Here is a 25,585-nt window from a genome sequence, read left to right on the forward strand (position 1 = left end):
TATACCAGGGTCAACCATTCAATTGTATAGCATATTTGATACAAACAAAAATACTTTATAAATATAATCTTTTTATTTTAAAATTCTACTCTGTTAAAAATGAATCAGGAAGTGTTCTGGTAATCACCACACCAACAAGTATTTTGTTAGTTATAAGGGCAAGTTGAATTTTATAACAGAAATATGTAATTAAATTATATATTAAGAGGCAAAGAATTAAATAAGATTATTCTTATTTTGATTTACTTATTCAGAAGCCATTCAACTCAAACACGTAATTTTCTATAGATTTATAATATTTTCCCTCCACAGAACTAGTGCACTAACATAAAGTGATTCTGCACAATGAGCCATAATATTTACAAAGATTCCCAATACTTCCAGTTATTTTTGAAAAGCTTAAAACAATACCCATTACAATACCTAGCTGCTTCTAGTAGTCATTAAGATTTTAGTTCTGTTCCTTGAATTATATTCCGAATCTTCTCAGCGTCATTTTGTACAATTTTGTTGGATGGATCAATCTTAAGTGCAGCTTCATAATCCTGTAGGCCTATATTTATATAGCAATAATGATCAATAAAAATCTTTCATAAATACTTACTTATATTATCTATACAATATTTTTTTAAATAAAAATAAAAACTAAGAACATGGTTCAGGACCTGTACCAGGTTTTATTTTATTTTATTTATTTATCTTTAGAGGGGAAGGGAAGGAGAGAGGGAGAGAAATAGCAATGTATGGTTGCCTCTCATGCATCCCTTGCTGGGAACTGGCCTGCAACCCAGGCATGTGCCCTGACTGAGAATTGAACTGCGATCCTCCGGTTCACAGGCCCACACTCAATCCACTGAGCTATGCTAGCCAAGGCTAGGACTTGTACCAGGTTTTACATCAGAGTCCCATCTTCACACACATGGTAGTATCTCTAACAGACTGCAGACATTGTTCAGTGATTTTGGGAATAAGTATAATGAATTCATTCAGGATTCAGTAAGAAGCAGTTATTTTAAATTCAAGAACAAATAAGCTAAGAGCTTTAACTCATTAAAGCATGAACAGAATCAATAAAACTCATATAATGATGTAATCCATAACCTGTAGTTTGTGGGTTTTTTCTGTAGTTATCATACCTACAGAATTCCTTTAGGAAAATTTGTGAAGAAGGAAAGCATTGTGGAGGGCTTGGTAAAAATACATAACTGAGGCCATGACTGGTGTGGCTCAGCTGCGGAAGCATCATCCAGGCAAAGCAGAAAGTCGCTGATGATTTCTGGTCAGGGTCCCGCCCACCACCCCAAACTTGGGCAGTGGGAAAGGTAACCGATCTATGTTTCTCTCCCGCTCTTTCATCCTCCTTTCCTTATTTCTAAAAATGAATAAATAAAATATTTAAAATATTAAAGTATGTATGTAGATTTGTGTGTGTGTGTGTGTGTGTGTGTGTGTGTGTGTGTATAAACTGAAATCTAAATCTTTACCAATAAGGCAATGGGAAGAATTTCTTTGGGAGGAGGGAAACAAGCTCTTTTATTTTATTTTATTTTTTTTTTATTTTTTTAAATTTTATTTATTTATTTATCTTTAGAGGGGAAGGAGAGAGGGAGAGAAACACCAATGTATGGTTGCCTTTTGTGCATCCCCTGCTGGTAGTTAGCCTGCAAGGAACCGGCCTGCAACCCAGGCATGTGCCCTGACTGGGAATCGAACCGCGATCCAAGCTCTTTTATTTTTAAAAAATTTGTATTTATTTATTTTATTTTTGGAGAGAGGGGGTGTGTGAGAGAGGGAAAGGGAAGGAGAAAAAGGAAGAGAAACATCAATGTGTGGTTGCCTCTCACATGCCCCCTACTGGGGACCTGGCCCACAGTCCAGGTATGTGCCCTGATTGGGAATTGAACCAACAACTCTGTGGTTTGCAAGCTGGCGCTCAATCCACTGACCCACACCAGCCAGGGCTGGAAATGAGTTCTTAAGTGCTATTGATTTGCTGTGCCACTTTGGAGAAATCACTTATCTTCTCCAACCCCTCATTTTCTCATCTTTAGCTAAAAAAGTCTGATGCTATTATAATTTGTAAAGATAGTATTATAATGTTTCATTCCTATCTTGGTATTTTTTATTTTCATGAAGCTAGATTAAGGCACTAAAAAAATGGGACATATTTACCTAATTTCGATGTTTGGGTTAGGAAAATTCCCTAAAAATGGCAGAAACAAGTTTAAAAATGAAGAAATAATAAAACTTTTAAAGGCTAGAGCCCATTAGGCCTTTAATGCAGGGAAGCTAAATAGGCACCTGAGAGAGAGGTATGGGAGAGGACGATGGGAACCGCCCTGCCTGGTTTCAGAAGCTGTAAAACCCACATGACTAAGGCTGAGTGAGTGACCTTCAGACCAGAAGCCACTAAGGAGACAAAGCTTATATCCCTGGCAGGGGTGCTGCCTCTGCTCCTTTTACTTCAACTTGCCTGGGGCCAAATGCTGGATCCATTAGCCAATGACGGGTAAGATTCCCCTGGAGGGGAATGACCTAAGACAGGTATGATCATGGGGAGGCCCCAGGGAAGGACTTGGGGGGCTACAGCCAAAGAGGGTGATGGACCCGTGCCCCTCAGCTTTGACACAGCCTGAGTCCTCATTCTGCCTGTGAGAAGTCTCCTAATCTCTTGGCTGCCTTACTTCCTCTGCCTGACTTAAGCCTGAAACAATGCTGGTGTTGGGTACTGCCTTGTACTGGAAAGGGTGGGTTCCCTAGGGCAATCACACCTAAGAAAGAATATGTAAAATCCTATGAAACCTGCTTTGTTTAGAACAATCTCAATTAAATGATAAGGGTCCAAGCAGGAAGTGAATTTGTTCTCTAAAGTTTTCTGGCCCTTTAGCTATCTGACCCTGATTCAAAATAGGCCCTCAGAGTTCTTTGTATGTTATCTATTGTTTGATCCTTACTGCCTAATAATGATTAATGAGCTTTACCTGTATTCCTGTGCAAAAGGAACCCAATAAAAGCCCACTGAGGAAAGGCTCTGGGCCCTTCTCCTCTGAGAGATGGGCCACCTTTCCTCCCCAAGCAGATTATGTCTTGGTAGACTTATTCTCATGGTGGCAGCTGGGGCTGGAGCCTCCCCCACAAGAGGGAGAATTGAAGATAAAACTCTGGCTACTACAATATTTTGCCTTTGGGGAAAACATGAGTAGCTAACCACAAATAATGCCCGAATACACTTGAAATATAAAACAATAACAGTTAAGCCCTGGCTGGTGTAGCTCAGTGGATTGAGCGCAGGCCTGAGAACCAGACGATCGAGGTTCGATTCCCAGTCAGGGCACATGCTTGGGTTGCAGGCCAGTTTCCCGCAGGGGCCAGTTCCCTGCAGGGGATGCACGAGAAGCAACCATACATTGATGTTTCCTTCCTGTCTCCTTCCCTTCCCCTCTAAAGATAAATAAATAAAATATTTTAAAAAAACCCCAAAACAATAACAGTTAAATAAGTGCTACAGTTCCTATACACATGGGGCTTGGTTATAAACCTTGGTACAGTGTTACAAATATAAGCAATGATCACATGTTGTGGTAGATTTCTGAGCATGTTTATGTGTGTGTGTCCAAAGAATCTCACTTTAAAATTTCTATTACACTTAGAGAGTCATTTATATTCTTTATCACACATCTTTTCATAGAAAAGTTAATACCACAGCATTTTCCAAGATTACATCTTATTCTAACTCCCTTCTACAATAACTAATTTTTAAACTATTTCAAAATCATTTTCTTGTCAGGTAAGTTACAAAGGATAAATTAAGTGCTAAAAATATAAAAAATGGAGTCCTAAAAAGTATGACCTTAAATAATCCCAATGATATTTTTTTCAGAGTATAATCTGGAACTCAAAACACTTCTACCATTTTCTTACCTTCTATATACAATTCTAGTTGACAGAATGCGGTTCCACGCCGTACATGTGCCTTTATTCTTGCACTAGCATTGTCTGCCACAGGTGGTGTCAATAATTCTAGTGCCTTATGAAAAAACAGTAAGGGAAAGATATAACATTATAATTTAAACTTGAACAAAAACATGGAAAAGCCTTAACTTTAAAACAAGCCTTAAATGGTGATGGAAAAATAAATAAAAACTAAAGTTAAGAAAAAAAATAAGCATCAAACTCTCACCCACCCCAAATTTGGCTTAGCTAGCACAGGAATTTAAATACATATATTTATATTTAAAAAAGTAAGGAATTTTTCAATCGTTCATACCCTCTCCCTCGAAGTTATGATTTATCATTTGAAACCTTTAAAGATTTACCCTTACTAGTAAGAATGATTAAATAGCATTTTTGTTTTTTATTTTCAAATTAGACAATTCAGTTTACTCATTTATTCAATAAATATTTGTTTATGCACAAAACTGTACTAGCAAAAGGAAAACTATATAAAAAATTATCACTTGTTTAGTAGCTAAATAAGATCAAAGTATGAGGATTTGGTTGTTTCCTCTACATCCTTTATCTCAAGGAGCCACATAAAAGATTTAGCGTGTGATTTCCCCTTAAAACAAATTACTTTGATGTAAAAAAAGAGCAAAAACTAGCAGTTTAAAATAATGACATGATATTAGTAATGAAAATTAGGATATACTAAGTTACTCTGAGAATGGAAAAAAATTATTGAGATAGCCTTTTCCTGTGTGGGTGGTAGTGATATCAAGTGTTCTTCCTTCTACCTTGCATTATGTGTGCATAATTTTAATAAGGAAAAGGGTGAGCACAAACTGACAACAACTTACTCATTGCCATGTGAATTTCAACTGATATACCAAGGCAATATAGTAGCAATTGATAGAAAACTTCCAATCTCAAGAGACACCAGTTCCTTGTCCATGAAAAAAAATCTTTCATTTCAGAAAAAAAGATATAAGCAAGACGATTCTTAAAATCTTTTATTATTTAAATAATCTTCAATTACTTATTAACATATAAAAGGTAAGGGCATCATTTAAACCAATAAATAGGAAGATAACAATTTTAAAGTACCATATATAAATAAATAGGTATATATACCTTAGAAGAATCTTCAATGGCCTTGTGTAAGTTTTTTAATTTTAGATGGCAAGCAGCTCGATTCAGATATAATAGCGGAATCTTATTATTCAGTCTTATGGCTAAGTTGTATGCATTAATAGCTGCCAAATAGTTTTCTGTTGCAAACAATTTGCTAATGAGACAAAAACAGAAAAAAAAATATATAACGCTGAAGCAGAAACACAGAGATAATATCTAAGGATATTTTCTATTCCCTGTACAACTGGGGTTGTAGGCTACACTGACTCCACATACATCAGCATGTAACCAGCATGACCTCACCCCTACCTCCAAGGGAGACACCAGTAGTTTAAGCCAGTAGACATAATTCCATTCTCATTGCTACATTTTAAAAAAAGATTTTATTTATGTTTTAGAGAGAAGGGAGGGAGGGAGAAAGGGAGGGAGAAAAACATCCAACAGTTGCCTCTTGCAGGCCTGCAACTGGGGACCCCGCCCGTAACACAAGCATGTGCTCTGACTAGGAACTGAACCAGTGACCTTTCATTTCCCAGGCTGGTGCTCAATTCACTGAGTCACACCAGCCAGGGCTTTGCTAGGATGATAGACTCAGGGATAGGCTTACAACCAAAATTACATTCAGAATGCAACCTGTGACTTTACTTCCAAAGTTAGAGAATGAAAAACTGGGAAAACTCCCCATGCTAGATGTAAGTGAAGAAAGCACACAGCCTAAATTGTTTAACCCTATGGGAGGGACAAATGCTAGAATAAAGCTGATACCACAGAATTATGAAAAGAATAAAAAGGCAGAAGGAAACAGTCCTTGGTGATACAAGCTTTGCTGGATCAAGCTTTACCTAAAACACAATACAGCTTTAGCTTTTTAGTTATACAAGCCAATACATTCCTTTGAACATAAATCCAGTTTAAATTGGCTCTTCTTGATTACTGGCAAAAAAAAGCATCCTAATAGATATACTCTTTCAGTTAAAGTCTTCCAAAATTCTCTTAAAATAAACAGATGTACATAATTGAAGAATTGTTTAAATGTTTTTTTGTCATTTTCATGTACAATTCCCAGAATTTTGAAAAATGTATACACATAAGGAAAATAGAAAAATATTTTGCCAAGTATAAAAGTGCCATATAAATAACTCTTTGTATTCATTGCCAGTCAATTGCACACACTTTACAGTTCTAGAATAGTACACATGATGACATCAAAAGCAGACCAACAAAAGCAGCCAGTAAATCCTGAGTAAAAGGTAAAATGACACCACTGTGACATGTAACCTGAGTCTAACTCAAGTTTAAATTAACCTGCACAAACTAAAAAAGCTAATTCTGTGAGAACGGTTTCCATATCTGAAATGCTTCATATCAACCTAGGATGTCACTGACCACCAGTAACAGAATCCCACTTCAAATTGGCTTAAGTCAGTAAGGAAAGAAACTATCTTACATTAAAAACACAGGTGGCAAACACGAGGCCCACGGGCTGAATCCAGCCTTCACCTTGTTTTATCCAGCCCAGCACCTTGTTTCTACCCCGCGGCAGCACGGAGCTCCTTGCCCCTAGTTAAGGAATAGTTACATTTATACAGTCCTAAAGTTACATTCAGCCCTTTGAAGGCAACAGAGAGGCTGATATGGCCCTCGGGGAAAATGAATTTGACACCCCTGATTTAAAAAGTCCAGAGGGAAAGACTGTGCCCAATATAACCAGCACATAGATGATGTTACCAAGGGCCCAGGTTCCATCCGTTTCTCCATTCTACTGTGCTGAGCTGCATCCTAGGGCTAGTTTTCCTCATAGGTGCAAAATGGCTGCATAGTACACAGTGCCACATTCAGGCACAACAGTCATTAGAAGAAAATAAGACCTTATATTCTGATATATAATCCTTATGAGCAAGAAATCCTTTCCCAGAAATCTCCTGGTTCACCTCCTTTTCCATCTTTCTGACCAAAAGTACCTACCCTTAAAAAAAGATTTCCTCTTAAAAGCCACCAGTCTCTCTTTCCCTGAATTGCTCTCTCCTCTTTCTATATCACTCCACTTTTCCTTCTCAATACTATATATATTGCTGTTTTAGAACATTTAAAAAATTCAACTATATGACCATCTTTCCACATTAATAAATATAGGGATACACTATCTTTTGCTATTGAGTTGTAGTAGTTCTATATGTATATATATGGGTTGTCTTTTCACTCTATTGATAGTGTTCCTTTTTTAAAAAAGATTTTATTTATTTATTTTTAGATATAGGGGAAGAGAGGGAGAGCTAGGAGAGAAACATTGATGTAAGAAAGAAACATCAATCAGTTGCCTCTCATACATGCCCCATCAGGGGACTGAACCCAAACCCAGCCATGTGCCCTGAACAAGGAACTGAGCTGGCGACCTTTACTTTGTGGGACAACACCCAACCAACTGAGCAACACCAGTCAGGGCAATAGTGTTCTTGATGTACAAAAGTTCTAATTTTTTTTGAAGATTTTATTTATTTTTAGAGAGGGAAAGGGAAGGAGAAAGAGAGGGACAGAAATATCAATGTGTGGTTGCCTCCCACACGCCCACAGCTGGGCGTGCAACCCAGGCATGTGCCCTGACCGGAAATTGAACCAGCAACCCTTTGGTTTGCAGGCCAGCACTCAGTCCACTGAGCCACACCAACCAGGGCAAAAGTTCTTAATTTTGATGCACTACAACTTAGCTATTTTTTTAAAATATCCTATGCTTTTGATGTCACATCTAAGAAATATCACCAAATCCAGTATCATGAAGCACTCTGTGTTTTCTTCTAAGAAGTTTGTAGTTTTAGCTCTTACATTTAGTTTTTTAATCTATTTTGAATTAATTTTTGTATATAATGTTAGGCATCCAGTTTTGCATGTGGATATCCAGTTTTCCCACCACCATTTGTTGAAAAGGCTGTCCTTTCTCCACTGAACAGTGTTAGCACCCTTTTTGAAAATCATTTGACCATATGGTATATGAGGGTTATTTCTGGACTATCTATTCCATTGATCTATATGTCTGTACAAACCTTATAGTAATATATACATTTGAAGANTAAGAAATATCACCAAATCCAGTATCATGAAGCACTCTGTGTTTTCTTCTAAGAAGTTTGTAGTTTTAGCTTTTACATTTAGTTTTTTAATCTATTTTGAATTAATTTTTGTATATAATGTTAGGCATCCACTTTTGCATGTGGATATCCAGTTTTCCCACCACCATTTGTTGAAAAGGCTGCCCTTTCTCCACTGAACAGTGTTAGCACCCTTTTTGAAAATCATTTGACCATATGGTATATGAGGGTTATTTCTGGACTATCTATTCCATTGATCTATATGTCTGTACAAACCTTATAGTAATATATACATTTGAAGAACAGTTCGATTTTCATCTTTAACATAAGTTTACAATTTTATAATGCAATATTTTTTTCAGAAAAATTCTCCCATGTTCTAATGGAAGAAGAGCTACAATGAACAGCATTTTAAAAAAAATCACTATAGGATGAATAGCAAGAACTATGAGGTTTTATAATTTTTAATGTTTACACATATATTAAAATATAAATCCACATGAACATTACATTCAGTAAAATTCAATACCACTACAAACAACCAAAAATAGTCTGAACTCAGAAACAGCCAAATTTCAAAAGAAAAAGAAAAAAAATTAAACCTCTGTCTAAAAAGCAGTAAGCATTGAACATTAAATTTAAACAGAGAAGCTAATAACCATTAAGTCTACCCAGAAGCCCAAAATAAGGCAATGCTAGTGAAAAGAGTTATGCAAAAGTCCTCATTCATTAAACATATAAGGAGAGCTTATTGCACCCAAGAGACAAGAACAATTGCAAATTCCTCTCATTTTTAGGATGACTGATCGGTTTGCCTTTGTAAAGAAAAAAACATTCTAACTGGCAATGGCCAAAGGGGTCAAACATTTTGTACAAGAGTTGAGTGTAGGAAAAGCAACAAGAGGCAGGCATGATAAGAAAGAAGTGAGTAGAAAAAAAGAAAAAATCCAAAGTAGTTGAGCTTGGAAACTGGGATGGAGGCATGGAGCAACACATTCTTACAGAAGACAGAACAGCTCTGTTTTGTGCACTAGAATAGGAACTGTAGCACCCCCTGCCCCACAAAGGACTTTGTAAGCCCTTGTCTCTTTCAGCATCTTGTCTGGGTATAAAATATTCTTGGGTATCTCAAGAGCTTCCAAAGTCAGTAACAGTTTGCCTTAGTGCATCAACCACTACAAATTTAGCACACAGGATGGAAGGAGGAAAAGGATACTGCATACTAAGTCAGGCCGTAAGCACTGCAACAGAATATCGGGGGCTGTAAAATACATACAAACAAGCAACTGAACAAAATTCTAATTACTTCAAAGAAGTCATCTTAGAATACGGAATCTAAAGTTCCTTAAGTCAGGCAGCAGGTAGCAGCATAAGAAACCTATCTTTTCCCCATAAAAAGAATTTTTAAAATGCAGCCAAGCGAGGCAGATAAGGCAGATATGTATTAAAAGTAGGCAGGTACAAGGGGCTGTTGGGAGACAGTTCTTCAAGGGTCTCATGCATTTCTTATGTCAGACCCACCGACAGATTTTGTTTAGGACTATCTTTTCAAAGATGTTTGTATAGCACACAACCTTGAAAGACAAAGAGTGCCTCCCCCTAGGACAAAGAGCAGATTTGTTTGCTACTCTGTATAATAAAGACAATATCTTCCCATGCGACAAAGTTTGGACAGATTTGCTTACAATGTTGTAAAAAATCATGTTCCTTAAGCTCGGCCTTCTCAGCTATAGTGCAAACCTACTGTGTGTATAGCATCCACCTGGGCCCACCTGTGAAATGGCCTGTGGGACTTGAAGGGCAAAGACAACCAACACGCAGAATGCTCATGCCACTTGCTGCATCTTAAATAATAAAGTCCTTTGTCTCTGATGCATGAGTCTCCTGACTTCTCCCAGCAACCATTAAACTGTGGTAGCTAATCCATTATAGTTCTTGCCAGGGAATGGACCCAGACCAAAGTATTCAAAGAAAATCAATTTGGCAAGTAGAACTGTATGCCACATTGGGAGAATATAGTAATAGCTGGTTGATAATCATTCAAAAAGTCTAACATGAACCCTGGCTGGTATGGCTCAGTGAACTGAGTGCTAGCTGGCAAACCAAAGGGTCACCAGTTTGATTTCCAGTCAGGGCACACACCTGGTTGCAGGCCAGGTCCCCAGTACCCCCTCTACTGTGAGAGGCAACCACACACTGGTGTTTCTCTCCCTCTCTTTCTCCCTTCCTTTGTCTCTAAAAATAAATAAATAAAATCTCAAAAAAATATATCAGCCCCCGCTCCCCCAAAAAACCTAAAAAAAAGTCCAACATGAGAGAAACTAGACTTTTGGTGGTGAGCACACAAAAGAGTATACAGATGTCGAATTACGATGTTGTACACCTGAAAATTTTATAATATTATTAACCGATGTTACCCTATAGATTTAATTTTTAAAAAATTCAATACGAAGTAAAAGGATATCCAGACAGCAAGACAGAATCCATCTACAGAAATAGCAAGCATGCAGAAATTCGGACCAATTGGTACCAGGTTAGTCAGTCAGCAAATAGCAGGCTGCTACAATACAAAGTTGGGGTTCAGAAGCAGAATTAACTTGGGTGGCAAGAGGAAAAGCAAAAGCAAAGCATAGCCTTCCTGGTTTATTTTTTTTTTTTTATTTTTTTAAAAAAAATTTTTATTATTTATTTATCTTCAGAGGGGAAAGGAAGGAGAGAGGAAGGAAACATCAATGTATGGTTGCTTCTCGTGCATCCCCTGCAGGGAACTGGCCCCTGCCGGAAACTGGCCTGCAACCCAAGCATGAGCCCTGACTGGGAATTGAACCCCGATCGTCTGGTTCGCAGGCCCGCGCTCAATCCACTGAGCTATACCAGCCAGGGCCCTGTTTTTTTTTTTAAATCATCACCCAAGGATATGTTCATTGGCTTGAGAGAGAGAAAGAAAGAGCAGGGGAGAGAGTGAGAGAGAGAGAAACATCAACGTGAGAAAAAACATTGACTGGTTGCCTCCTGCATGTGCCCCAACGGGGGATTAAGCGCACAGCCTAGGCATGTGCCCTGACAGGGAAGTGAATCCACAACCTTTGGTGTATGGGACGACGCTCCAACCAACGGAGCCACCCCGCCAGGGCCAGAGCCTCACTCTCTTTTTTTTAATGTACCCATTTTTCCCTCACCATTTATCACCCCCCTATACCCTCTTCCACCTCCACCCACCCCCCAGAGCCTCACTCTTAGAAGGACTGGAGTATCAGTCAGGCTACAAATCTGTACTTGGCTAAGAGAATAAAAAGAAAATTCATACACTAGAATTAGGGCGGGTGATCTTATGTAGCAACAGTAAGTACTATGATGCTGGGTGCTAAGTTGCACAATTATATAGATCCTTAATTTCCTTCTATCTAATATCAGGATTTACTGTGGAGGGTGAGGTATGCAAGTGGGATTCCAGTGGACTTAGTGTGGGGGAAGAGGGACTTAAAGTCTGGGGTCAAGACAGGGTTAGTTAAAAAAAACATGCTAAACATCACACACAGATTAATGTCAGTGGGACAGAATGATGGTCTCTCTACCTTATATGATTACAAATGTCTTGAAGGATACCAATTAAGTTATTTTCAGATTCTGAGTCACACAGGCTATTAAATAACATCACACCCTGCCATATCTAAGTAAGAGCACCTAGATTCTATTTCATGTGAGATGTTCTCAGTAAAAAGCTACCTGGCACATAATGTTAATGGAAAAGCTAAAATGCTTTCATGAGCAAATAAAATTACATAAGATTAGGTATTTTCCTAAAAGGTAGATTTGACATTTAAAACTAAGCACAGCGGTAGAAAGCTGGGTAAAGAAAATAAAAACATTCTGTGGCTTTTTCTACAAGCTTCATTTTGAGTACGCAGAATCCCCTAAACGGTTTCCTCAAACTATTGCTCTTTTGAAAGACACATCCACTCCTGAAAGGGAAGCACAATCAGGACGGCAGCTGCCTGTGTAAACAGAGAGGGCTACCATGAAACAAAGCCTCTGGGGATGAAAGTGCTCCATCCTTTGCCTTGACTTCAACACCTTGCTTCTGAATCAGTTCCATTATGTCTGTTTCTATCTTTTGTACCTCATTACATTGCTAGAGAGGATACAGTTCTCTCTAACAATTCCCTCCTTTTATCTGTTTGTACTTGGCATTATGGTTAACTGTGCTTCGCTCTGTTTCTCTGGTTGTCATTAGTTACTAAGTTTTCTTCCATCTGTCCTCATTCTTAATTCTCTTCTCCTCATATTTTGCTCCTCCTTCTTTTTCTACCTAATTGAAGACTGTAAAGCAACATGGTACAAAAAACAAAAGGAACTCGAGTAATTACAACCTACGAGTCATAGCTGCCGGCCACAAAGTACACTTCTAAAACAGGTTGTTGCCTACTCATTGCTTTCATCAGCAGTCAATTTTATATTTATTTATTTGCACACACACGTCTTTTGCTGTACTTATCAGTCAAAATTTCAGCCCTGGCTCAATAACCCTATCTACCCTTTCCACTCTTAAGTCCACAACACATCATTAGTATATATTAGAAATAAGATCAAAAAGGACTCACGGACATGGTCAACAGTCTGATGAATGTGGTGGGGAAGCAGGTATAAGGAGAATAAGTGGAAATGGAAAAAAATGCAATAAATTTTTTTAAAAGAAATAACATCAAACCAACACTGCCTAGGACCTTTAGCCAGTCCCAGCACCAAATCACCTTGTGCCAAAGGACTGTCTAGCCATGTCCACCAATACTGTTATCTCTGGGCACTGACTGAAGAGCATGCTTCTCCCTTGTCCTCAGTTAAAGTCCTTACTTGCTAGCCTTTCCTACTCTCAACCCAACCTTCTCCTTTGTGCTTTCTTACTCATGTTTCTGTCTTATTGACTCCACCTCCCATCCCAACCCTTCCCTATACCCATAAGTCTTCCACAGAGTGCTTTCTAAAATAAACCTGGCTCTGCCTTGAGGGCAGGCTAACTCTACCCCCTCTACACTGAGCCTCACATGACACTCACTTCCCTATGTAAGGAACTGGGGCTTCAGGCATTGGCGCTGTCCAGACTCACTCCACAGTAGCTCTCCCCTTTACGTAAAAGTCATCACCCTTTGAGATCCCTGACATCTTTAGCCTGTAGTGTTCAGGTCACTGGCATTTATTGGTGTTTTAAAATCACTCTTTTTTATTCATTGAGGGCTTTGAAACTTGGCTCTCAGTATCTTTCTCTACCCCAACTTCTGCTATAATTCCAGAAGATTCTAAGGCTTATCTGTATGATCCCTTAATCAATTTAGCCTTGAAATACCTACAACTCCTTAATTCAAATTACCTTCCCTTCAACTCTATTTTTGCTACTGCCAGGGCCAGACCTTGGATTCTGTCATCAACTGAACTACACTACCTCACAACCATCAAAGTCTGGAATTCCAGCCACCAACCTGAACTTTCCATTCTGCCAACTTTTCCTTTATACTACTTCTTCAACCTTACAGAGCCTTCTGCTTTTGTTTTTGTTTGGTTTTGTTTTAAATATATTTTATTGATTATGCCATTACACTTGTCCTATTTCCCCCCCACACACACACACTCCCCTCCACTTGGCATACCCCTCCCCCACCATTCCCCCCTTTAGTTTATGTCCATGTGTCACAAGTTCTTTAGATTCTGTATTTTCCCTACTATTCTTGCCCTCCCCCCCATCTATTTTCTACCTACCATTTATGCTACTTATTCTCTGTACTTTTTCCCCCCTTCTCCTCCTCCCACTCCCCTGTTGCTAACTCTCCATGTGATCTCCATTTCTATGGTTCCACTCCTGATCTAGCTGTCCTCTTGGTTTGCTTTTGTTTTAGGTGTGGTTGTTAATAACTCTGAGTTTGCTATCCTTTCACTGTTCATATTTTTATCTTCTTTTTCTCAAATAAGTCCTTTTAACATTTCATATAATAAGGGCTTGGTGATGATGAACTCCTTGAATTTGATCTTATCTGAGAAGCACTTTATCTGCCCTTCCATTATAAATGAAAGCTTTGCTGGAGAGAGCAATCTTGGCTGTAGGTCTTTGGATTTCATGACTTGGAATACTTCTTTCCAGCCCCTTCTTGCCTATAAGGTCTCTTTGGAGAAATCAGCTGACAGTCTGATGGGTACTCCTTTGTAGGTGACTGTCTCCTTATCTCTTGCTGCTTCTAGGATTCTATCCTTCATTTTCATCTTGGCTAATGTAATTATGATGTGCCTTGGTGTGTTCTTTCTTGGGTCCAACTTCTTTGGGATTCTCTGAGCTTCCTGGATTTCCTGGAAGTCTATTTCCTTTGCCAGACGGGGGAAGTTCTCCTTTATTAGTTGTTCAAATAAGTTTTCCACTTGTTGCTGTTCCTCTTCCCCTTCTGGTACCCCTATAATTCAGATGTTGGAATGTTTAAAGATGTTCTGGAGGTTCCTAAGCCTCTCCTATTTTTTTTGAATTCTTGTTTCTTCATTCTTTTCTGTTTGGTCGATTTTTCTTCCTTCTGGTCCACTCCCTTGATTTGAGTCCCAGTTTCCTTTCCATCACTATTGGTTTCCTGTGCATTTCCCTTCATTTCAATTAGTTTAGCTTTCATTTGTTCCTCTAATTTGTGACTAAAATCAACCACTTCTGTGAGCATCCTGGTCACCAGTATTTTGAATCCTGGTCACCAGTGCATCTGATAGGTTGGCTATCTCTTGGTCACTTAGAATTATTGGCTCTGGGGCTTTGAGCTGTTCTTCCTGAGCCATAATGTTTTGGTCTTTTTGCTCCTGTCACATATGAGGGGCGGAGCCTTAGGTGTTCACCAGGGCAGGGCAACCAGGTCACTGGGTTGTGATCCGGTTGCTGTATGCGGGGGCGGGGTCAGAGAGGGGCAACAGAGCTTGTTCCATGTTCTCTCTTAGATTTCGGTCCCCTCTGCTGCTTCCCACAAGCAAACCTGGCCCCCCTGGTGCTGGTTCCTGGGTGTCTGGGCCTGTGCATCCTCCAGGACCCTGTGGGTCTCTCCAATTAACTCTGTGAGCCTGGGAGCTTCTCCCGACACCTCAACCCCCAAAGTTTTTCCAATTGGTGCTTTTAGGCTTTAATTCCCATTGCTGGGGCCCTAGTCTGCCTGGTCTGTCTCACTGCCTGCTCCTTCACCTGGCTTATCTGTGCGCGAATGTGTGACCACAGTCAGCCAGCCGCCTTGCGCCCTCATTGGGTCTGCCCGTTGCCACCCCACACCTGGGATTTGCCAACTGCACTCCTGGGCTGGATGCTCCTGGGTTGGTCCGGCCGATTTTTCCTGCCCGAACCCGATGACTCCGCCCCTCTTACCGGTCTGGCTGAATGGTTTGTTGTTGTCGGACTTCCATACAGTTCAATTTTCTGTGTTTTGGTTGCGTTTTTGTTACTAAAACTTTGTTGTCTTTAAACTTGGTTGGGCAAGGAGGCACAGTGTTGCCACCTATGCCTCTGTCTTGGCCGGAAGTCAGCCCTCTGCTTTTGTAATTGCTCCCCTTTCTCAGGCCACTAAGCCCATCATGACATCGCTTCCTGTCTAACCCAGCCTGGGCTCCACGGCTAAACATCTGAGTTATTTCTCCCATGAGTAATCTGGTTCCTTGCACTACTAGGCTCTTGATGTTCTTGTCAATCAAAAGTTCAATTCCCACTCAATGATCTACTCTTAAACCCAAAAGACTAAACACTATAGAGGAAAATCACACAGTGGTACTGACTGGCATCTCTCTGAATTCATGTTTCTTACCAAGCACAGCCCTCAACAGTAGCCAAAAAGCAATTATTCTTGTTAGAAATTTACCTCATCTTCATTTTCTTTCCTCTAATCTCAGAAAATAAAGTATCTCTGCCTACTTCAAATTAATTTGTCAACATTTTCTACAGCAAACTAACTGATCCAAGAGGACAGTCCACTCTGCTATGCACACTCCAGCACTCTCAGGCTGAAAGGATTCACAGCACACTGCTTGGGCTGTGGTCAATCAACTGAAATAAAAGGATGGGAAAAGATTTCATTCATCTCTGAGAGGTATGCAACAGCGGCTGGAACACAAGCTTCATAATCATATTGACCTGGGATTGAATCCTGGTTCATCTTATTAACCACCACCTTAGCTTAGTTTATTAACCATTCTAGCCCTGGTTTCTGCATTTGAAAAATGAGGATAAAAAATACTATCCACCCTGCCCTGGCTGGTGTAGCTCAGCGGATTGAGCGTGGGCCTGTGAACCAGAGGATCGAGGTTCGATTCCCAGTCAGGGCACATGCCTGGGTTGCAGGCTGCTTCCCGGTGGGGGACTCATGAGAGGCAACCATACGTTGATGTTCTCTCCCTCTCTCCTTCCCTTCCCCTCTAAAGATGGATAAATAAAATTAAAAAAAATACTATCCACCCTGACTAGTGTTCAGTGTGTTGGGCATCATTCCACAAACCAAAAGGTTGCCAGTTTGACTCCTGGTCAAGTCACATGCCTAGGTTATAGTCCAGGTCCCTGGTTGGGGGCATGTGAGAGGCAGACAATCTATGTTTCTCTCATACACTGATATTTCTCTCCCTCTCTTTCCCCCTCCCTTCCCCTTTCTCTGAAAATAAATAAATTTTTAAAAATCTTAAAAAAAAATAACCAGCGGAGATTGAGACAGGTGAAAGACAGAAACAGCTAGAGTCCAAGGTAGTTCCTCTTAAAGGGCCTGCACACAGACTTACTCAGCTACACTCCATCTGAGCTCCAGCATGGAGGCAGCAGATTGAAAGGCATCAGAAACATACAGGGAGAGACTTCCGCCAAGATGGAGGCATAGGTAGAAACACTGTGCCTTCTCCCACAACCAAGTTTGAATACAACAAAGGTTTGGAGAAACAAAGACACAACCAAAGGACAGAAAATTGAATTATACGGAAGTCCAACTACATCTAACTGTTCAACGGGGACTGTAAGAGGGGCGGAGCCAGCAGCGAGCAGGGTCGGGCAGGACAGGGCCCCCGACCCAGGCGAGCAGGCAGACGGGAACCAGTTGGGGTGTGGGGCAGACCGCGGGCGCATATTCGCGCACAGTGAGACAGACTACGCAGGCCCCAGGGGGCAAGGGCTGACGGCGGTGGCACACTCGAGTGCAGTGGGACGAAACTCGTGGCCCGGTGATGGCAGCAACTGCGGCACCGGTGAGGGCCCTGGCGGCAGGCGGTGGACAGGACGCCATAGTCCCTCTTTGACCCCGCCCCCACATACAGCGTCACAACCCAGTGACTTAGTTGCCCTACAATACCAGTGAGAGCCATTGTCCCTCTTTGACCCCGCCCCCACATACAACATCACAACCCAGCGACTTAGTTGCCCTGTTCTAGTGAACACTTTAGGGCTCTGATCCTGCTATGGAACAGGCACGAACAACCCGAAAGATGGCACAAGAAGAACTCAAAGTCGCAGAGCCAATAACTCTAAGCAACCGAGAAATTGCCAGCCTCTCAGAAGCACAATTCAGGACACTATTTATCAGGATGCTCACAGAACTGGTAGATTATAGTCACAAATTAGAGGAACAAAGTCACAAATTAGAGGAACATATGAAGGCTAAACTAATTGAAATGAAGGGAGATGCACAGGAAACCAATAGTGATGGAAAGGAAACTGGGACTCAAATCAATGGAATGGACCAGAAGGAAGAACAAAACATCCAACCAGAAAGGAATGAAGAAATGAGAATTCAAAAAAATGAGGAGAGGCTTAGGAACCTCCAGGACATCTTTAAACGTTCCAACATCCGAATTATAGGGGTACCAGAAGGGGGAAAGAAACAGCCACGAGTGGAAAACTTATTTGAACAAATAATAAAGGAGAACTTCCCCAGTCTGGCAAAGGAAATAGACTTCCAGGAAATCCAGGAAGCTCAGAGAGTGCCAAAGAAGTTGGACCCAAGAAGGAACACACCAAGGCACATCATAATTACATTAGCCAAGACCAAAATGAAGGAGAGAATCCTAGAAGCATCAAGGGATAAGGGGACAGTCACCTACAAAGGAGTACCCATCAGACTGTCAGCGGATTTCTCAAAAGAGACCTTACAGGCAAGAAGGGGCTGGAAAGAAGTATTCCAAGTCATGAAATCCAAAGACCTACAGCCAAGATTGCTTTATCCAGCAAAACTTTCATTTAGAATGGAAGGACAGATAAAGTGCTTCTCAGATAAGGTCAAGTTCAAGGAGTTCATCATCACCAAGCCCTTATTATATGAAATGCTAAAGGGACTTATATAAGAAAAAGAAGATGAAAAATATGAACAGTGAAAGGACAGCAAACACACAGTTATTAACAACCACACCTAAAACAAAAGCAAACCAAGAGGACAGCTAGATCAGGAGTGGAACCATAGAAATGAAGAACACATGGAGGGTTAGAAACAGGGGGGTGGGAGAGGGAGAAGGGGGGAGAAGGCACAGAAAATAGCATAGATGGCAGGTAGAAAATAGATAGGGGGAGGGCGAGAATAGTGGGGGAAATATAGAATCCAAAGAACTTGAGACATGTGGTTATAAACTAAGGGGGGGAGAATGGTGGGGGAGGGAGGGTGCGGGTGGAGGGGATTGAAGGGGGGGAATAGAACAACTGTAATGTTATAATCAATAAAATATATTTAAAAAAAAAGAAACATACAGGGAGAAACTGAGTTGTCCTGCATCACAGTGAGAGCTGAAGGTGCAGCTTTCTCCAAATAGCACCTGGGAAGCAGTTTAAAAAGCACCAAGGGCATACAAGAAGAATCTGGTGTCTAGCATTCAGGCTAGAGCTGGGGAACAGAAAGGAGGTCAGAGGCCATTGTCCCTTCACTGAATCCTTGCCCTACAGAGCCATAGAGCCAGCAGGCTGGTACCATATCTGAGACTCCATCAAATTGGCTAACACTACTTGCTCACCCTGGAGACCCCAGAGACTCTGTCCCACCCAACTTACTGGCCCACACAAGCTATTTTTCCATATGAATGACTGGCTCATACTTCATAACTTACTTAATCCTCTCAAAAGAGCAACAGCCAGCTTCAGTGAACCCCCTACCCCTGCACCTCTTGCTAAGTAGCCACAGGCCCAGCACCAGCAGCAACCATCCTAGATGCACAGCTTGGCTTCACCGGGAATCTCTAAGCCCAGCACAAGCAGTAGCCATCACACAGCCATCTCAGATTACTTTATGGCTCGGGCAGGGTGGCTCTGGGCAAAACACAGGTGGAGGCAGACCTTGGCCTACACCACCTGGGAAACCCCAAAGCCTGCGCACCCAGTGGACAGGTACAGACCATGCTGGAGCAACACCACCCTGCTCCTGCACAGCTGGTGGATATTGCTGGTAAGTGGTCACAGCCAGTCCTTGCAGCTGATTGGCCTGGGTAAATACCTCATTTTACCTGCCAACAGCAATTAAGCTGCCTCCCATGGCAGCTACAGAATGAAGGTGTACTCAGTTCACACAGAAGGTGACCCCTGAGTGCCCAGCCGGGGTGATAAGGGAGGCTGTGCCATGGGATCCTACAGGACACCTACTACATTAGACCATACTACCAAGACACAGAATCAAAGCAACTCTATCTAATGCACAGAAACAAACACAGGGAGGCTGCCAAAACGAGGAGACAAACATGGCCCAAATGGAAGAACAGATCAAAACTTCAGAAAAAGAGCTAAACAAAATCTAGAGAAGCAACCTATCAGATGCAGAGTTCAAAACAATTGTTATAAAGATGCTCACAGAACTTAGTGAGGACCTTAGCAGCATAAAATGACCCTGACAGGAATTGAAAATACATTAATTGAAATAAAAAACAATTTATAGGGAAACAACAGTAGAATGATTGAAGCTAAGAATCAAATCAATGATTTGGAACATAAGGAAGCAAAAAACAATCAACCGGGACAACAAGAAGAAAAAGAATCCAAAAAAAGGAGAATAGTATAAACAGTCTCTGGAACAACTTCAAGTATACGAACATTGGCATCACAGGGGTGCCAGAAGGAGAAGAGAGAAAAGAAACTGCAAATCTGTTTGAAAAAATAATGACAGAAAACTTCCTAATTTGGTGAAGGAAACAGACCTACAAGTTCAGGAAGCACAGAGAGTCCCAAATAACATGAACCCAAAGAGGCCCACACCAAGAAACAATATAATTAAAATGTCAAAGGTTAGATGTAAAGAGAGAATCTTAAAAGCAGCAAAAGAAAAGCAGTTAGTTACCTACAAGGAGCTCCCATAAGAGTGTCAGCTGGCCCTGGCTTGTGTGGCTCAGTGGACCAAGTGCTGGCCTGTGAACCAAAGGGTCATCTGTTTGATTTCCATTCATGGCACATGCCTGGGTTGGAGGTCAGGTCCCCAGTCAGTGGCACACAAGAGGCAAACACGGATATTTCTCTCCCTCGCCTTCTCCCTCCCTTTTTCTCTCTCTAGAAATCAACAACAACAACAACAAAAAAGACTGTCAGCTGATTTCTCAAAAGGAAGTTGGCAGGCTAGATGGGATTGGCAAGAAATATTCAAAGTGATGAAAACCAAGGGCCTGCCTCCAAGTTTACTCAGCAAAGCTATCATTTAGAATTGAAGGACAGATAAAGAGTTTCCCAGACAAGAAAAAGCTAAAGGAGTTCATTACCCCCAACCAGTATTGTATGAAATGTTAAGAGTCTTCTGCAAGAAGATAATCATCAAAACTTTTCTTGGGTATCTCCCCTACTCTTCTAAATTCAGCTACTATAATGTGCTCTTCCTCTGTGGAGTACACCCACATCTTTCTTCCCTTTCAGGCCTGCATATGCTAAACTCTAAGGGTTCCCATGTGACCTGAAACCAGAAGAGCAATGTGCAGTGGCAGCTCATCCTGGGCAAACCCCATGAACCTGTCTCCAAGGCTTCTTTTCTCTGACTTTTCAATGAGCTAACAGCAGCCCCACATAGGCTCATTTCTTTCCTATAACATTTCTAGAAAGCCAACACAGCCCTGCCTAAGCTCTCACCTGTTGCTTCTTCCATTTCAAGCCCTTCCTTGTTTCACTGTCCCCAGCTTTCATAAATGTATTCTCAAAAAAAAAAAATTCAACTACTGTATAAATGCCATACAGGGCTGGCCTCGTCAAGTTTCAAACTTGCTGGACACTGACAACCAGACTGATCTAGAGACAGTTCAAACTCAACATACTCAAAACTGAACTTACCTGCATTCCCCCCATCTGCCCCTTCTTTTGGTATTCTCTAATTCATTTGGTAGAATCAGGCAATCAATCATTCAAACTGGAAACATGGAAGTCACCTACAGGTGCCCCTTTCTCCCTCTTCAAAAATAATTCAAGAAATTCCGCCTATTTTACATCCTAAATATTTCTCAAATTGCCCTTTTCACACCTACAACAATGTCATAGTTGAAGGCCTTTGCTTAGTTTCTGCAACACATTTTTCCCCCATCTTAAAAAATAAAATACATGAGTCTTAATCAAGCACATGATGCCCTTGTCTATTTATCTAGGTACATTTATTACTGTTAACCTCAAATTTTGTTTTAGCAAAAAATAAGTGACCCATAGTTCCTGACATACATATCATACCACTTGTTGTCTTTGAGGTTTTGCTCATATTGTCTCCTCTGCCTGAAATGAATGCCTTTCTCTCCCTTCCTCTTCAAACTCACTTTTCATTAAATGGAGCTCAGGTACTAAGTTCTCTAGGAAGTTTTCCTGATCCTGCCTTCCTTCCATTAAGGTTAGGTGTCCCTCCTCTGTACTCTCATATTACTTTGTTCTTTTCCAGAAATTGTACTTCCCATACAGAGTTGTAAGTATTTATACATAACTCTCTGCTCCACTGATCTCTGCAGCTCAGAGTCTAGCTCACAGTCTGGCAAACAACGAGCCATCAATACATGTTTATTTAATGGTTCAATACATAAGAAGGGAGGGAGGGAGGCAAGGAGGCAGAGAAGAAAAGGGAGAAATAGGAGGAGGGTTCACGATGGGTTTTACTGATGAGAGTAAAAGGAATAAACTTACCAGCCCCAGGCTTCTAACACTTAGAAAAATTGCCAGCTCCAGCTCAATGCCACAAATCAGTTTCTGATGTTTATAATAGACAGGAGGAAAGACCAAGAAAGAATACATATGGTATACAGACAGCTAGTGCCCTTTCCCCCACCAAAGATGTCTACATCCTTATCACCAGAACCTGTGAGTTTGTTCATCAACAGGGTAGAAAGGACTTTGCAGATGTAACTAAGAATCTTGAGACAGGAGATTATCCTAAACTGTGCAAATGGGACTAATGTAACTATAAGAGTCCTTGAGAAAGAAAGAGGGAGGCAGGGGAGTCAGAGTCAGAGAGGAGATATGACTATGGAAGCAGAGCTCACGGTGATAAAATTGCTGGCTGGGGGCCAATAAACCAAGGAGTGTGGGCAGCCCCCAAGCTGGAAAGTGCAAGGGAGAGATTCTCCCCTTGAGCCTCTTCAAAGATCACAACTGATACCTTGATTTTAGCCCAGTGAAATCCAACTTGAACTTTTGATTTCCAAAACTGTTAATATAATAAATTTGTATTGTTTTCAGCCACTAAATTTGAGGTAGTTTGTTATGGAAGCAATAGGAAATACAAAGTATATATGATTTATAATAAATAATATCTATAATTGCCTCAAAATATGAACTTGAATTGAGTTGCCACTCAGAACGTGCCAGACTCACTGTTTTTGGTAAGTGTATAAAAATATTGACATGTAGAACCACATATATATAAATAAATGGGAAAGAACTGCCTGGATATAAAATGACAATTTATGAGATAATTTGGAAATCTTTTAACACATGGATATGAATAATCAAAGCTCTAGTTTTTAAAAAACAGATTTAAGGGAGGTATTAGGTAGGGATTCTATAAAATGTGATTTAAAAAGGGATTTTTTTTAGAGATTTTATTTATTTATCTTTAGAGAGGAAGGGAAGGAGAGAAATATCAATGTATGGTTGTCTCTCTTGAGTCCCCCAATGGGAATTGGCCTGCAACCCAGGCATGTGCCCTGACAGGGAATCGAACCGCGATTGTGTGGTTTGCAGGCCCGTGCTCAATCCACTGAGCTACACCAGCCAGGTAAAAAGGGATTTTTAACAAATCCTCATCCAAGGATATGTTTACTGATTTTAGAGAGGGAGGGGGAGGAGAGATGGAGAGATACAGAGAGAGAGAGAAAGAGAGAGAGAAACATCGAAACATCGATGTGAGACAGAGAAATATCAATTGGTAGCTTCCCATATGCACCCTAACCAAGGATTACACACGCACCCTAGGTATGTGTCCTGACTGGGGACGGAACTTGCAACCTTCTGGTGTATGGGATGACCCTCCAACCAACTGAACTACTAGGCCAGGACCAAAAAAGGATTTTTAATAAGCCATCCAAAAGATGTGATTTTTTCATTTCTATGACATTTAAAAACAAATAAAAATAACAGCCTTAATTGTTATATGATCTGACTTTTTAATATGGAGACTCTGCCTACCTAATCTTTTCATTTGCATTCTTTCTCTCCAACAACTACCCACACACACAAACATGTTAAGATATCTGGAAAATGTGAGAAAAACTAATGTCCACATATATTTATTATAAATCTCATGGCCAGAGACCAAACAACTTACTTTCCTTTATCCTTCAACCATTCTGGGTTCTTTTCTTCTTCTTTTAAATCCCTGAGTTCAGGAATATCAGTATTCATTGCTCTTCGTGCCTCTGCTTGTTTGTGCAGCCACTGAAATGAGAATGAAGTCTAATGAATGACGCAAAGCTCTTTTTTGTTATTAACACTTACTTTTAGATTTCCCATCTTCCTACATAAGACAGAAATACTATTTTTTATGTAGTGAATGTTTGCATCCCCCAAATTCATGTTAAAGTCATATCATCACATAACCAATGTGATGACATCCAGAGGTGGGGGCCACTGGGAGTTAATGAGGTTCAGGTGACGTAATGAGGGTAGGGCTCGCATGAAAGACCAGTGTCCTTGTTCTTCCCCCTACCCACCCCCACCCCAGCACTCTGATTTTGGACTTCCCAGCCTACTGAACTATGAAATATTCAATAAATGTTAAGCCATCCAGTCTATGGTATTTTGTTATAGCAGCCCATGCAGACTAAAATAGTACTTAAAGAAGGTGATTTTAAACTTCCAGTTTTTACACGTTTAAAAAAATTTTTTTTATTTTAATAGCTGGTTAAGAGTAAAAACTTCTTGTGCAAATTTCATTCAAATTTGGGAGTTCATATGAGTATTATTTTACTTTTCTAGTTTATCTTTTTATTTATGATAATATTTTGCAGTAATATAGAATAACAAAATATAAAAGTAATATAGTTTAATAAAAATGTTAATATTATTAAACTGCTGTCATGTCTCAAGTATCTTCAATTATATCCACAACTTTTCAATTGGATGAGGTATCAGTTCACACCTTACAGTAAAGAAATGCAGTTGTTAGTGCTTATATAATTTAAGACACAATATTTAAAATACTAAAGCTCGGGAATTTATAAATGAATGAAAGATATTAATTCCAAACCATCAAACATTAGAATATCTGATATTAACTCATTGTAATAATATGTTAATAATAAATTTCCAAATCTGTCCTAACCACAACACATACTGATCCAAACTTTACAAATCTACTATAGAAAATGATGCATTTCATAAAATAAATAGCACATGCCACGGGTCATCTCTCGGAAAAGGCAAGACTACTGCATAGTAAATCAGTATTCTGGAACCAAAAAAACAATCCTGCAAAATATATTTTTCTCATAAGGAAATAATAAGAAATAAAGTATTTTCATTATGGTCATTGTAACTAACAGCAAGTACACCTACCTCCTCTTCTTCTAGTACTTGAGATTCCCGGAGAGCAGTTGGGAATGCTCGAGGGGTAAAGTTGATTTTAATACTGCCGACAGAGCGAGGAGCAGGAATACTGTCTTCCTTTAACTTCTCAGAAAATATATTTTCTGATTTTCTCCCTTCAAAAGCCATATTAATAAGTTATTTATTTCTCATTTTGTACTTAAAGTGACTTTTAAATAAGTTACACATCAAAGCTGCTTCTAAAATTCTATACCGATAAACGAAAGATACTTTTCTACAAGAAGGAATGTAAAATCCACCATTGAAAGTATGGCAGGCCCTGGCCAGGTAGGTCAGTTAAAGTGTAACCCAAACACGCCAATGTTGTGGGTTCCAACTCTGATAAGGGCACATACATGAATCAACCAATGAATGCATAAATAAGGGGAATGATAAATTGATGTTTCTCTCTCTAAAGTCAATATAAAAATTTTTTAAATGTAATTGAATCTCAATA

General features: G+C 40.2%; 1 protein-coding gene across 2 annotated transcripts in view; it reads right to left on the bottom strand.

The window, feature by feature from the left end:
* Nucleotides 1-222: 222 nt before the first annotated feature.
* The window catches only part of DNAAF4 (dynein axonemal assembly factor 4), a 37,659-nt gene continuing 12,296 nt past the window's right edge, over nt 223-25,585 (bottom strand). Inside the window, exons 5-9 of one of the 2 annotated variants that reach the window (XM_037053941.1) lie at nt 25,099-25,244; nt 23,870-23,979; nt 5,071-5,224; nt 3,922-4,027; nt 223-553 (exon numbers count right to left, since the gene is read on the bottom strand). In XM_037053941.1, the coding sequence (XP_036909836.1) occupies nt 444-553; nt 3,922-4,027; nt 5,071-5,224; nt 23,870-23,979; nt 25,099-25,244 (626 nt within the window). In that variant the 3' untranslated portion in view covers nt 223-443. The remainder of the gene's footprint in view (nt 554-3,921; nt 4,028-5,070; nt 5,225-23,869; nt 23,980-25,098; nt 25,245-25,585) is intronic. The other variant, XM_037053942.1, reaches the window with a different exon arrangement.

The sequence above is a fragment of the Sturnira hondurensis genome, unplaced genomic scaffold (genome assembly GCF_014824575.4).
Source record: "Sturnira hondurensis isolate 20B ecotype Veracruz unplaced genomic scaffold, ASM1482457v3 Scaffold0008196, whole genome shotgun sequence".
Lineage (NCBI taxonomy): Eukaryota > Metazoa > Chordata > Mammalia > Chiroptera > Phyllostomidae > Sturnira > Sturnira hondurensis.